This window comes from Impatiens glandulifera, chromosome 1, assembly GCF_907164915.1.
Source record: "Impatiens glandulifera chromosome 1, dImpGla2.1, whole genome shotgun sequence".
In the NCBI taxonomy this organism is placed as follows: domain Eukaryota; kingdom Viridiplantae; phylum Streptophyta; class Magnoliopsida; order Ericales; family Balsaminaceae; genus Impatiens; species Impatiens glandulifera.
In genome coordinates, this window is record NC_061862.1 from 96,757,072 (window position 1) to 96,772,967 (window position 15,896).

At 29.1% G+C, this 15,896-nt stretch overlaps 2 protein-coding genes across 2 annotated transcripts; one reads left to right on the forward strand and one right to left on the reverse strand.

Annotated features, from left to right (window-relative positions):
- Positions 1-7,675: 7,675 nt before the first annotated feature.
- On the forward strand, positions 7,676-10,265 carry LOC124919363 (RHOMBOID-like protein 9, chloroplastic). The gene is made up of 7 exons (XM_047459593.1): positions 7,676-7,724; positions 7,933-8,302; positions 8,741-8,891; positions 8,984-9,152; positions 9,317-9,487; positions 9,576-9,730; positions 9,979-10,265. Exons 1-7 carry the CDS (start codon positions 7,722-7,724, stop codon positions 10,181-10,183), a joined length of 1,224 nt encoding a protein of 407 aa, XP_047315549.1. The 5' UTR covers positions 7,676-7,721; the 3' UTR covers positions 10,184-10,265.
- An 87-nt stretch (positions 10,266-10,352) lies between these two features.
- Positions 10,353-14,623, reverse strand: LOC124937549 (ultraviolet-B receptor UVR8-like). Its single transcript, XM_047477834.1, has 11 exons — positions 14,571-14,623; positions 14,340-14,484; positions 13,455-13,556; positions 13,298-13,358; positions 13,080-13,210; positions 12,343-12,428; positions 12,046-12,247; positions 11,834-11,887; positions 11,643-11,753; positions 11,060-11,116; positions 10,353-10,656 (listed from the first exon to the last, which is right to left on the reverse strand). The coding sequence occupies exons 1-11, from the start codon at positions 14,621-14,623 to the stop codon at positions 10,453-10,455; spliced, it is 1,206 nt and encodes a 401-aa protein (XP_047333790.1). The 3' UTR covers positions 10,353-10,452.
- Between the last annotated feature and the right edge of the window lie 1,273 nt (positions 14,624-15,896).

Genomic DNA, 15,896 nt, shown 5'->3' on the forward strand with positions numbered 1-15,896 from the left:
TTACACACGCTTTTACCCCACTAACTAGGAAATTTGAGACAGTTCATCTTTTTATGACTACAGTTTGTACACGCGCTTTTATCCCCACTAACAATGAAATTTGATGTCTCTAATGTCTTCGCGCAATTTGAAAATTTGATTAAAAGATATTTTAGTTAAAAGATCAAAATCCTATAAACAAATTAGGGTGATGCCTATCAAAATCTCAAAAAATTAATGACTTTTCATGACATTCCACATTGACTCCCTTGTAGTACATGCTAAATTTGGACTGAAACAAGAATATGATTATATATAACATATAAATAATAATATTAACATACAAACAAAAAGGTCTAATATATAATATTGTAATGAAATAAAATGAGGTTCTAGACGGATGTGAAATAGGACATGCAACTATCATCTCCATTTCTTCCCCATCTGAAAAAATATAATACAATAGTGTGTAATGATTGAGAAACTATAATTTTAATTAAAAATGAGAAGTAAACAATAATTGTTTAGGAATTAATTTTCTAACTCTTGAAAATAATGAATGATATTTGGAAGACAGAAAGACATATTTATTCTCATTCAACGCAATTTTATTTGTTATTCAATCTGTCAAAAACATTATAATCAAACGAGTACAAATTTGAGAAAAAAAATTGAATCAAAATCCAACCAAAAGTTTATTTAACAAATATGCCACAATTTGCTTAATATGTTACTAAAAATGAATTGGCAAAATATAAAATATTAATCTGATGAGATACAGTTAATTTCATTTTTTATAAATCCCAATTTTCAAATCAGCTCATAAATGGGGAAGTAAAACATTACTAAAACATTTTTTTTAAGATTAGAATAATGCTTATACTGTTTATTTTTATTAAAAAGTACAGTTAAAAGTACAATAATATATAAATATTATTGATCAAACTAAACCAGTAGCCTGAAATCCCATTGAAGTATCTAATAAGGTAAATGCAGATAGCAATCCATCAGCCATGCAAGCTGAATTTTGAAGAATTGACAAGTAATTGCGATAATCAGGATTTAAAACAGGCAAGAGGGAAATAAAGAGAGCAGATTTATAGGGATTCATTTCCTAATTTATAAGATTACAGCTTTGAAATGCATAATCGGTATCTACAGAGTTGATCTTCAAATCCATTGATCTGATCTCATAAACAACTAAGAAAAGTTGAAGCAATTGAACACTAGAAACCCTTGAAATGTTGACCACCCAACCCAACCCATAAATCTAATTTGGTTTTACATACCTGATGACAAGTTTTCCCATTCTCAGAATCATAGATTCGATTGCCGATAATACGAACACCTGGATTCTCATTTCTCTTCCTCTTCTGCTTCTGCTTCTCCTCCACGATCTCTGATGAATGCAATAAGGTACCATCCTCTGGTATCTGTGAGCCATTCTCCTTAACTTTCGAATTAGACACTGGTTTTTCTTCTGAAGTAGACGTTGAAACAATGGTCATGGCTGATCCCTTAGGAGGAAATGTAGATTGTAAATGTGAGATTAAAATTCCGCCGCCGGGAAATGAAAAGTGAAGCAACCCTTTCTTTTTCTTGTGTCTTGTGTTTATATAGGACTTTTTCTTCTAACCCTAACATGTATAAAGCAACTAATCCTTATCGTTGTAAACTAGGTAGGGATAGTTAACATTTGTCATAGGTTGATTTTTGTTTTAAATTTGTGGGATGCCAAAAAAAATCATTAAAGAATAAAAGTTTTTGATTAAAACCGAGTGCACTTAATAACCTCGTTAACGTCTTAATCCCTAATGATGTCTCTCTTAAAATGGATATTCACGAGGTGTAGTTCTTTCGACGTTTAGAGGGTACCATTATTTTAAACAACTATCCTTATTTGGGTTCGCTAATCCGATTAACAGTGTTTTTATGAAAATTTGACGTGAGTGGAATTTTTCTTTTTCTTGTTTTCTTCACTAATATTAGTACATTTTATGCAGGGTAGGTCCTGAGCTTTTGGCGGACTTAAATCTATATTTTTTTTAAAATATAGTACAACTCAATTTGTGATATAATAATTTTATTTTAAATTATAAAAACAAAATTAGTAATTGGTTGAGATTCTAATTTTCTTATTAGAGATAATTATTTTAAGAATGATTAGATTTTGGTCTGCCCTAAGGGAGAAAGATGATTCAGTCTTAACCCGATAGCTTGTTGGGCTTACTCTAGAGAAAATGGGCTTATTGCCCCGCTGTTATGTTTCATATTATTGACGAGAAAAAAAAACTTTGAAAATGATATTTAGCTGTCAATGAGATTAAACATGTGTCTAATGTGATCACATTTATGGTACACAATTTCCAATATCTCTATAGATTGAACATGTGTCTAATATGTTTGTAGTGTGATGAATCAAATTGGTAGAAGCAAGCAATTTTGCATAGATCGACCTTAGAGCATCCCCATTCTTGTACCCATACATAGGTACAAATATGTGCCACGTCAGCAGTCACATCACAAATAAATTATACCTCTCAATTTATACCTCTATTCCCCAACCATCTCAAGTACAATCGTGGTCCCACCATCCACATAATCTAATTCATACAATATTTTTTAATTCAATAATTCAAGTAATCTTGTTTTATTTTTTATTATATTAATTTGTTTAAATTAATAAAACTAATATTTATAAATTATATTAAAAAATTAAAAATAATTAATAATTTTTAAAAATAATTTAGAAAATTATCATCACAATAATACTTGAAAAAAATAGACTACTAAATCATATTTTGTTAAATAAAAAAATGAATAAAACGGTTTATTTTTTAAAATTTTTAAATGTTTATTTTTTTGTATAAAAAAGTGGGGTGGGGACCACTTTTTTTGATTTTTTCTCATTTGTACCCAGTAGCAAAACTTTGCTACTCAATTTTCTCTCTCCTGATTTGTACCCATCTCCCCATTAGTGTACTCAAGTATAAATTTTGTCCACATCAGATTTGTACCTACCGATGGGAATGCTCTTAGTAGTTACACATTTTGGTTTATGTGAGTTAGATCAATCAAACTTTTTTAAAAAATACAGGCATACTAATCAAGACTAATAGTTGGGATGTACGACACTCTCTTATTAATCTTTACTAAATAAAATTAGTTGAATTTTAATTTTCCAACTTTGCATGAGATGTGCATGTCTTATATATGAGGCAAAAAATTATTAATAAATATTTTATATTTGATCTATTTTATATTAATTTTATCTGTTTCATTTTTCATACTTATTATATTCTTTAAATATTAAATTATTAACTATATAGAACTCTGAAAAGAAATGTTTTGAAATTAGATATTACTTTCTTATCCATATTAGATACATTTGCAATATGCGCATTCATTGTGATATAAATATTTATTAATTTGTAATAATCTCATTCTACGACCAATCGGTTAACAGTCGACCGCTCTACCACTGAGCTACTGAGGAACAACGGGAGATTTGATCTCATAAAGTTTAATTCCCGTTTTCACTCTATGATCAATATGACTCGAAGTTTCCTTTGTAACTCTTGGAACTTCCTCGTAATATCTCCCTTTGTTCCAACTAGTGTAAGTCCCATACAGAAGATAGAATTTCCAATTATACAAAAGAATATAGAAAAAAGGAAGAATCCCACCTCTTTGGTAGAGGATTTGCTTCAAAAAGAGAGTAAAAGAGGAGTCTTTGGCATGCATGAGTTTCTTAGTCGAGTCCCCAACTAATAACTTGTTCATTTTGAACACATTATTTATTTATTGTAATTGTGGTTAATTTGAATAAATGTTGGTTGACTCACTCATAAATTTAAAACGATTAAATTTAAAAATAAAATAAAAAATATTATATATAAATCTCAAACTTGCAACTTAACATTAACATTGGAAAACACTTTGGGTGTGATGATCATATTGTTAGCAATATTATTTCCTAAGCTAATTTATATATATGCATGTATCATATTTACTAGATAAATTTAATTGGAAAGTCTATTTGAAACTAGACTAGATTGATGTTTTAATTTGTGTTGGGTTCTTAGTTTGGGCTGGGTAGGTCTGCCTAGGGGTTTTTGGGCTTATCTCAAGCCGGCAATGTTGAGTTGGTTTACAATATCATAGATTTTTAATGTTTTAGTTAAAAAAAAATAGTAAGTGTTTTGAACTGAATTGAATTTTTTTTTTGTAGTGGGAATAAGTGAATAACCATGTGTACAACATGAAATCATCAACAAAAAAATAATTAAATGTTGATAAATATCTGTTAAGAAAATAGGAGTTGGTTCCAATCATGAGAAAGTATTAAGTCAAATGAAAGCAATATTTTTTTTTTTTTTGACAAAGAACCCAACAAATGTAATTTTGAGTTTTTTAATTTGACATGCTTCAAAAAAAATTAAAAGAAAGGTTGCCTAATGACAACTAAAATTTATAAAAAAATATATATGATTTGGTGACATAAAATATTAGAGCTCGAGAAGCGGTTGAGCTTGCATTAGAGGAGTGGTTGTGAAATATTGTATAATCATCTTTAAGACCTGTTCTAAAACATTTATTGAGCGAAATTCAAATCAACAGTAAATGCAAAGACTTTATTACACTCCTGAAAAGTATAATTGAATGAGCAATATGAATATAGATAGAGAGTTATTATCATGTTGTAATAGTAGAATTGTTTGAAATTGTAAATAAATGACGTATGTCCTGATTGGATGAAGAAATCCGGATTTGAATATGAGTTTGGTCAATAATTAAAAAAATAAATAAATAATTATTAAGATATTAATTTAAATAAAACAATATTTTTAAATATATTTTAATTATATATATATATTTTACAAAATTTAATAATATATATTCGTTTTACTCAAATTTAATATCTTTATAAAGAGGTCCCATATATGTTACTATCTATTGGCGCAATTATTTTTAAAATTCATGCAATTTCTGAATCAGCTTGAGTTAGGCATAACTGTGAACAAATGGTAAAACCCAAAAAAACAAAGTTATATGGGTCGGGTCGGATATGGAATGGGTAATTCAATTTATTTTTATTTTTTTTACTTTTTGTCATGTATAATATATTTTTAATTTGTTTAACACGTATATGACTCGTGTAACGAGTTAAACACATTTTTGTCTCGTTGAACATGTTTTTACAATTTTAACAAATGCTCAACTCGTTTTGTCTTGGTTAACATGTTTTTGACGAATTCAACACTTTTTAACTCGTTTAACATATTTTTTAACCGTTTAATAAATATTTGACTCGTTTTGTTTTATTTAACTTTAACATCTCTTTGAGTTACTCACTAAGGTAGCCTAATGGTAAGAGTCGGCTTAAAATATTAAAATGTTACGGGTTCATTTTTATTTGAAAGCGCTTTGAGTTTAAGTAGGGCATTGTTGTGGTGTGTAGGGATGGCAATGGGGCGGTTCGGGGCGGGGAATGCAATTACCATCCCTGTCCCGTTTTAATTTCGGGGATTTTTTTTAATACCATCCCCGTCCCGTTCGGGTTTTTTCGGTTTCGGGGAATCCCGCGGGGCACCGTTAATAATTTTTATTTTAAAAAATAAATAAATATTATACAATAAAATTATATAAACCAATTTTTTAATATAATATATATTGTAATATATTAAAATTTTATATTATTATAAAGAAATAATTTTAATACTCTTATAAAATATAGTAAATAAATAAATATATTGATGATTTAATATATTTAAGTATGTTTATGGTATTCGGGGCAGAATCGGGGTGAAAACGGGGTGAAATCGGGGCAGGGCGGGGGACACAAATACCATCCCCGCCCCATCCTCGTTCGATTTCGGGGGAAAACCGTCCCAAACGGGGCAATTCGGTTCCGTTTTTGCGGGACGGTTTCAAATTGCCATCCTTAGTGGTGTGTGATGCTAGCTAGTTCTTCTTTAATTCTAAAAAAACATATATTTGAATTGTTTAACACGTTTTAACTCAATAATTTATTTTAGTCATGAAATTAGTATTTGACTCATATAACCTCTTCAATATATCTTTATTTTAATTTATTTTTTTTATCTATTTAATATATGTCTTTACATTTAATATTTGTAACACTTCTTCATTTCTAAATTAAATATATAAATTATAAAATTAATATTATATTGTGAATTAAAGAGTATAAGAAATGAGTAAATGAGAGATACAACTGATGAAGCCAATGATGCTGAAGGGGGACGGAGAGGTTAATTTTTTAATAGTTATTTTGTTGGTGTTATTTAAGTAATTCTAATTTAATCGGAATTAAACTCAATTTTAATTAAACATAAACGAAATTATCATTCACAAATTTATATTTTGAATTTGAATTAGTAAATAAATGTTCACCTCTAATTATGCCCAATTAAAACAGACCCAAACCAACAAAAGTTAAGCCCGACCCATTAGAATTAGGTACGTCTGCCCAGCTGCCCTCAAACGGTTCCCGGATGTTCGTTGAGGGACATTGTAGTCTTATAAGTCAATCTGAATCCTCAACTTCTTAAATTAAGAAACTTTTCATTTACATTTTAAGAATTCTCAAATTCATCTTTAGAGTGGATCTTCCACTTCATTATTTTTTTATGTTTCAAAAACTAATTTTGAACTACTCCATTTAATGTTAACTGTAATGTTAGCCGTTTGTTAAGGAGTATAGTACAACTAAATTTTACTTTATTATTATTTTTAAAATAATGATAGAACAAAAATTTAATGTCAATGGTATTGAGAATAATATGTCATCAAGTTAAATCTAATATGATAGAGAAATTTTATTTTCTAAGATCAATAACTTGTTACCCCATTATTATCTATCTATACCAAATTTTCCGCTTTTCATTACTCATTATCTTTATATTTTTTTTTAATTATATTTATTTTCCTATAAAATTTCATTCTTCTTTTATATTACTTTCTAAAACCCTGATTCAAGAATTTTGAGCATTTTTAATTCACCTTTCATTTTTTTTAATGAAAACAAAATATAAAAAAATGAATTTTATTATTTTATTTATGATTGTATTATATATTTTTGACAGTATTAATTATTGATAAATATTTATATAATTATATAAGTTAAATTATAAAGAAATATATATAAAATAATGTAAAAATATAATATAATAGTATTATTTATTTAAAAAATAAATTTATATAATAATTATATCTTATTTTTTATTAATTTTAATATAAAATAATATAAACTACTTATAAGATATATATTTTTAATTTAAAATTTTTTCAAAATATATATATATATATATATATATATATATATATATATATATATATATATATATATATATATATATATATATATATAAAGACCTCCACGTAGGTCCACGTCACTGTCACTGTCACTGCGATTTGATTTGACATGGCACAAGAATCTTATTCTATGATTAGTGGCCGCTGGCTGAGTCAGCAAATTAGCCGCTACTTGAGCCGGCTGACTCAGCAAGATAGTTCGCGCCATATTTACACGTGGCAGATATATAATGGGCTAACGATGATAAGAGCTAAGATTGTATTAAAACGGGATTGGATGCTTAAATCTGCATTATTATTATTATTATTATTATTATTATTATGGCCACTTTTCTCTCCTCATAGAATACCTATACTCTTCACATTTCACATCGCCTCTGATCTATCTGGAGCTTCTTCATCCTTTCATGGTACATTCTTACAATTTAAAGAACCCCTTTATCATTTTCAGAATAAATATATCAACTTTCAGTTATGTTTTCCTGTCTTTTTATATGACCATTTTATGCTGATCAAGTGTTTGTAAAAATGCCTGAATGAACATAGAGTAGTAGTAATTAATTAATACTGGTTTCCTGCAGTATTTTATTTTATTTGGTTGGTTTTGTTTATTTTCAGATAATCATGGCTAGTTTTCCTATTGCCCACAAATTAATATTCAAGGATCGATTTTCTTGGTCCCTTAGCGAGAGATATAGAGGTTTGTTTCCAGTTTTGAATGATGATGGAAGGAGATGGTTGGGTTATGCTTCTTGTATTCCCTTTAGAGGGAAAACTAAGAACATCAATTATGAAGAGGAATCAGTACTGTCTAAGTTGAATAAGAAGCAATTAGATTCCCTTGATCATTATTTTGGAAGGCTTCACGATTCCAACAACACTTCTTTGGATTCGTTGATTGAGAGAACAGTGGTTACTGATCCAAGCACAAGTAATCTTCTCAAAGGCAAAAGATTACTAGATGTTTATCTAGGGAAAGTCACTAAAGGTATCAGTTTCTATTAACCCTTCTTGGTTTATCAATTAAGCTAAAAATTCTATGATTTAACAAATTAATATAGTAAGAGCATATGAAAACCACAAATTAAATCATTATAAATGGGTAAAATAGTTGACTTTTCAATGTTAATCCCACATTTTATCAAATTAATTTATATATCAATTAACTCAATAGGATAGCTACCGTACCAAGAGTCTCAGATTCGATTCCCACTAAAAAACATTTTAAGCTGATTTAGGATCATGGCATAAGAGTCGTGCTAATTTTCTAAAATTAAAAAAGAAACATATATATCAATTATTTAATTAGTTTATTTATTATGATATATTTTACACTAACTCATTTATTAATTTTCATTTATTAACACTTAATTTTCAATTTTATCAAACACGAGCACAAGATTCTTACTGTTTTTCTTCCACTCAGATGTTGAAGCTGAAGAATCTGAAACATATCTGAAGGGAGATATAGGGAAAAGTGATGAGTACAAGTTGAAAAGCTATAGAAATCTTAGAAACAACAATCTCGAGAGTGGTTTTCAGAGTTCATATGATGAAGCCTCTGATCTTTATGTGATGTGAGATGTTTATTTATTTCTCTTAGCTGTTCTATATGTGTGCTTGATCACTCACATTGTTCTTAATGTTTTCTTGGTAAATTTGAATGCAGAAGTATTTTGACTTCAATAAACATTGCAGTGTTTCTGTTTGAAATAGCAAGTCCAATTCAAAACTCGGATTCAGAACTCTTTTTCACTCTTCCTTCATTATATGGAGCAAAAGTAAACGACTTGATCATGACTGGAGAATGGTGGAGGCTAGTGACGCCAATGTTTCTGGTACAAGATTGATGATTGGGTCTGTGTTTCAACAAATTCAAGAGCGAATTTACTGATTTATTTTCTTTAAAATGCATTTTTGTTAAATTTTCCTTAGAATGTGTTGAAATTTTCCTTAGAATGTTTGAAATTCCAACTGATAATGGAATATTTGGTTGATGCAGCATTCAGGCATTCTTCACATTGCCCATGGATTTTGGGTGCTTCTCAATTTTGGGCCTCAAGTTTGCAAATTCTATGGTTCATTCACGTTTTTCTTGATATATGTACTTGGAGGAATCTCTGGTAACTTGACTAGTTTTCTTCAAACACCAGAGCCAAGTGTTGGTGGGACGGTAATCCTTTCTTCTACCAATTTTTCTATTTTTCTAAAATATTTTCCTTCCAGTCTTCCATTAAAGAAACACTATTTTTCGTCTTCAGGGACCAGTATTTGCAATTATAGGAGCTTGGTTCATCTATCATATCCAAAACAAAGACAACATATTGAAAGATGATTTAGAGATCATGTTTCAGAAAGCAATGATAGCCACCGCCATTGGTTCCATATTGAGCATTTCTGGTCCAATTGATAACTGGTAAGAAACTCAATACAATTCAATTTTCACAACACTTTCACCAATTAACTAAATTCTCACATCCTGTATTTAAAGTAGATTAATGTCAATGATGTTGTGTATAAAAATATCATTTTGACAGATCACCATTTCAACTTCTTTTTTTTTTAAGAACATAAGATTTTTGTAATATACTCAATTCTAGATTTTAACAATTTTAATGTGGATGCTGATTGAACCGTTGAGAACCTATGACAAATTTAATGCAGGACCCATTTAGGAGCAGCTTTTACCGGTATAATCTATGGCTTTTTTATGCTGCAAATGGACCATGCATCGCCAAAAACAAGTCAAAAGGAAGGAATTGCACTCGTTACTCCAGTAGCCAATCCATGGAAATCACTATTGGTATTCTTCATCTTCATTATTGGATTTCTCTCTTTACCATTTGTTGTTGAACCACCCCTTAACTAATAAATATGAAGTATGTTTAAAAGTTTTCTTATAATAGTATTTTGATAGGAACAATAAAAATGAAGTTAAAGCTTTTACATTATGATTTTGCATCCTCATATAGTTTAGACATGGAAAAGGAGATATTACAGATAATCAGTTGTGTCCCATTCCAGTATGTTTAAAAGTTTTCTTATAATAGTATTTTGATAGGAACAATAAAAATGAAGTTAAAGCTTTTACATTATGATTTTGCATCCTCATATAGTCTAGACATGGAAAAAGAGATATTACAGATAATCAGTTGTGTCCCATTCCACTATGGCTAACGTGTGGCGGCCACCACAAGCAATAAGATTAGCCCTCCATTGTCCGTCAGGTTCATTGCTGTCAATGTCTCTAAATGGAGGAATTAAGTTTATTGGGACTTCTGAAGGATGGCCTGTAGTTTCTATTCTCCCATATCCTAGACGACCATGATCACCTCGTCCAAACTGTTGATAAAACAATACAAGATGGTCATGTATCTTTAATATATGGAATAGAAGAAAGTGAAATTCATTTTCTTTTTCTAGACAATTGTTTTTTCACGTAGAAGAGGCCAGAAGATCATCTCAATGTCATTACCACACTTCAATAAAGGTATTTTCAGAGTGAAAATTTTGATTTATACCTCAGCAACAATCCACATGCCAAATTGTTGTTGAAGTATATAAGTTTCTTTTAGAATCAGGATTTATTCCCCAACCCCAACTTTAAATAAAAAGGTTCTTAGTGTGAATTGAATTTGAAATTTTTTAGTCTTTTAGACAAGACTCTCTTCACTTGATTTGTCTTAGTTGAGTTATTGAGGTATATAAGTTATTGAGAAATTGTGAGTATATCGAGACTACTTACTGAGAACATGCGACCATCACGTGTCAATGCAACTGAATGAGTACCCCCACAAGACACCTATAAGTTTAGAACCAAAGACAAATGGAAGAGTATCAATAATGTTAAACCAAGAGGTCATCCGAAATCACATATTGGCTTCTTTTCAAAACCGTGTTGTAGATGGATCTTGACGACGAGTTCTACATACACCATAAATTGTATTACCCCTCAAATGTCTATTTCCCACAATCACCATTAATTCTAGGGTTTACCAGGTTTTTAGACTTGTCACATTTTCTCATTCGGATACAAGAAACATGCCCATTTGAGAACTTTTGGTTTATGTTTTGTATCTAGATCTTATTCTAGATACGTTTGAAAAACAAAACTTAGTCGGATACAAATTAAAAAATATGTATATTGGTTGTTTCTCATCTAGATCTAGATACCAAAACAAAAATTATAACTGTTTCCAACTAGGGTCACTCTGACCCATATCAGTGTTTCGGGTGAGATACCAAATACCAAACCGTTTCCAAAACCAGACATTAGTTAGTTTCTTTATAAGTAAAAAAGGGCAACAATTGAGCAAATATATGGGCACCTGAACAATATCCTCTTCAACAAGAAGCTCAACCTTTTGAGGTACCATTTTACTGCTCTTATCATCTCCAAATCCAAGTCTCCCATGTTCTCCTCTACCCCATCCATAAACCTGAAACAATTTCACTACTTTTGAGAAGCAACAATATTGGTATAACAGCCAGCAATAACAATAAATTTAAACAAAAATACCTTTCCTTCATTTGTTAGAGCTGTAGAATGCCATCCACCAGCTGCAATATCAATCTGACAAAACCACAGAAAAATAAAACATAGATCCAATTTAAATATCTTGTGTCTGAAAATAGTACTTAGTGAGACACAGATTCAAATTTTTTTTTGACAATTTCTCATTTGTATCGAGATCTAGATCCATAAACAGATAGTTTTTCAGAATAAGATACCAGAATAAGATCATCAAGGCCTTGAACATGAATAGGTTGTGATTTAGGCTGTGTGTCTCCTGTTCCAAGTTGACCATATTCATTATTGCCCCATGCCCAGAGCTTTCCATCCCCATCAAGTGCAAGATTGTGAAAGGCTCCAACAGCAATTAACACAACCCTTTCAAGACCTTGAACTCTAACAGGGGTTGAGATTTTCTTTCTGAATTTTACAATAAAACTACATTATTAGCAAATAATAGCTAGAGAAAGTAAATCAATGAAAAATAAAATAAAATTAGTGAACAGGATATATACATGTCGCCTGGAGGCCAAAGTTGACCCCATGTCCAAACATGACCTTCATGAGTAAGGACTACTGAGTGTGTGGCTCCTGCAGCTACCTGAAGTATAACTATGTCATTTTTCTATATTTAGAAACACCATTTTATCTGGTTTTCTCATTTGGGTTGAGATTTCATTTGGAAATGGGGATCTTATTGTTGGAGATATCAGGAGTAATCAACACAACTCCCAATAGCTCATCAACAACTACTCTCAATCCTTGTTCTAGCTTGAAAATCGATATAAATGCTCAACAAGAAAAGGAGAAATAATTAGCTTATATGATTTATATTTGATTGAGATTATGATTGAGACTAGTTATTGATGGGCTTGAAGATAGACAGTTAAGAGTTGCGTTGATGGGTTGCGATGCATTACTCCTGATATCTCTAACACTTATTAAACAAAAAGAAAGATGTTTTATTGTTATGGTTGAAGAGTAATTTCCTTAGTGTTCTCAATTCATAAACAAGGTATATATCTTTAACCTTATTAGAGTTGGACTTTGTTTTGCTTGTATTTAACCCTTGTCATTATTATGACTTATGAAAAGAAATATAAAGTCTTATTTAAGAGAATAAAAATCTAATTCGTACTAAGGACAGTTTAATTTGAAGACTTGAAGTGGGGTCATAAGACTCCTAACTGTTAAAAGTCATACTAGTCTATTTCAGATAATTTACTTTGGTTTAAAAAGAAGAAGAAAATACTTGTTTAACGATTAGGTTTGGAACACATCGTTTTGGAATGACAACATTTCTTCTGTGTGGAAAGACACGACAATCATCTCCACGCTCATGTTTGTATTCTTCTTCACAACATTGACCATATTCATTTCCACCTTCAAGAATAATAAACACCATTATTGAAAAATCAAACAAAATGCAAGTGTCTTTCTTGTTGAAGGAGAATAAGCCATATTACATACCCCAAGCATAAGCCCTACATTGATCATCTAGAGCCAAGCAATGCCAGCCACCAATAGCAGCCTGAATATGAACAAATTAACCCAAATTAAGCAATTAAACCATTTATAAAATAATAATAAATAAATGAAAGACTTTTAACATTATAAAAAAAATTACCTGAACAATTTTGACATTGGCTAAAGCTTTGACCTGACTAGGAATGTTTTCACTGGTATTATTGGATGGGTAATAACTATTATGAAATGTAAGAACATATCTCTAATTAGATTATGTTTAAGAATATTATTTTATATAAATTAATATTAGAAGAAAATATTAAAAAATAATATTCGAATAAGATATTTTTGTACAAAATTATAAACATTCTTTTGTCCAAATCTAAAATATATGCTCATAGAATATTAGATTCTTGTTAATATTTGAGATTGAATTTAAATATACTAAAGAATGAAATTAAATATATGAGTCATGCTAGCCAACCCAGAAATAATCTCGTTTCATAACAAAAATTGGGTTTTTTTTTAAAGAAAAAAATAAAATTTATTAAGTTTGATTCTACTAAAAATTAGTAAATTGAGGAGGAAAATAAATTTGTTAAATATATAATATATATTTAATTTGTCTTAAATTATGATCTAAATTTTTTTAAATTTTTTATAAAATAGAAAAGTTTATTCTTAGGCCTTGTTCGGTTATAATTTTTTTTTAAAACCAAGAGAGAGGAAAAAATGGATGATGGGTGATGATTTTGAAGAAATAATGATTAATTTTGGTAAAAAGACTTAAAATGTATTGATATATATAAATAATATATAAAATAATAATTTAAATTAAAGGATATTTTAGTATTTTAGTTAATGAATTGAGTAATGTTATGGTTGAGAATTCATTAATTTGAAAAAGTGATTTAGTAAAGATTAAATAAAAAACTTTGAGAGAATTCTTATTTAAATAGAAATCATTCAACTTTTTAAAAAATAATAATAATTGTAAAAAAAGAAAAGAAAAAATTATGCAAGTAAATTAGTATAAACAGTAAACCTTGCCGTCGTCGCAAATGGCGAGGGAATTTCGACTTCCGGCGACGACGGAGCAAACATTTTGATTGTGTAGAGATTTGATAGTAGAGGCATAATCTCTCTCTTCTTTATTGCCCATTCCTAACTGACCGTCTTCTCCAGAACCCCTGTTCAGCAAGAGAAGAAGAAAAGGAAGAAGAAATTACAAGTCTTTCTAAATTTCAATCAGAAATTCTAGAGAGAGAATACCGACCAAGCTATTACAGCAGTCTCCATGGTTATTACACTAATATTCAGCTCTCCCATGAAGAAGACGGTGTCTAAATATATATATAATATGGAATTGTTTGCTATGGAATATCTTTTTTTTTTATAAGAATCAATTCTGTTAAAAATTACATTACTTATTTAAATAATATTATATTCTATATATAAATTAGAAGAGTAGAATCAGATTCTTGTAAAATAATTATTCTTTTATATACCATATTTATCCACTCAACATATTTTCTTGATGTCTACTATTATTATAATTTATATTATAAAATCTTGATTTTAAAATATATTTAATATCAATTATTTTATTATCAAATAAAATGTTATAAATATTTTAAAATTATTATTTTAACTTTTTAGTAAAGTTCACAACTTTTTTAATACACAAGCACCTTTTACTTTTTTAAAAAGTGCACAATTTTAATTTTTTATATATACTATATTTATAATAGTTAAAATTAATAATAATTTTATTTAAAAAATTTTAATTTATATAAAATTCTATTTATAATATATTTTATTTTGAATAACTACTAAAATATTTATTAAATAAATACAAGTAATTAATAATAATTTAATTAAATATGTTAGACATTGTAACGCCAAGTCTCGTCCAACGTGAGGATCACGTCTCGGCAATCATCTCCTCATAACTCACATTTCTCTCAAGTTTTGAGTGAGACGATGAACGAAACTGGTAAACGCAATTAAATCTCGTTTAAATGTGTAAATTTGGACTAGCTTTGACTTTTTAAAGTCGTAATCTAATTTGATTCTTGAAAAATTAGATAAGAAAAATATTAGGAGGTTATGTTCTTGGTTCGATGATTGGTTACACGTGAGAAATTGTATCGACATTATGCCTCACGTGCCCGTCAGATAACGATCTTTGTTCTACACTCTTGATCATTTTAAAAGAATACGATTTTACACCTAGTTTATTTATTACATCCTAATATATGCGTCTAAAGATGGATCCAAACCTTAACATGCGACTAAGTTGGTATTAATTTATTCCTAAACATTCGTCTACGTTATTATCATAGATCATAAGTCTAAAATGTGGAGAAAATAAGAGTACCTGTAAGCAAGAGACGGTGCTCAAAAAAGTACCTAAAAAAGGTAAAATGTTAGTTCAAAAATAAAATAAAATCCCAACAACTCCTTATCCATATATTTTTAATGGAAATATTTTTTTTTAATTGTTTTATTTTTTAATAATTTCTTAAAATTAATTCAAGCATTAAAAAGAATAAAATAAAGAAGCGGTAAAAATGTGAAAGGCAAATAGGCCATTAGGCCA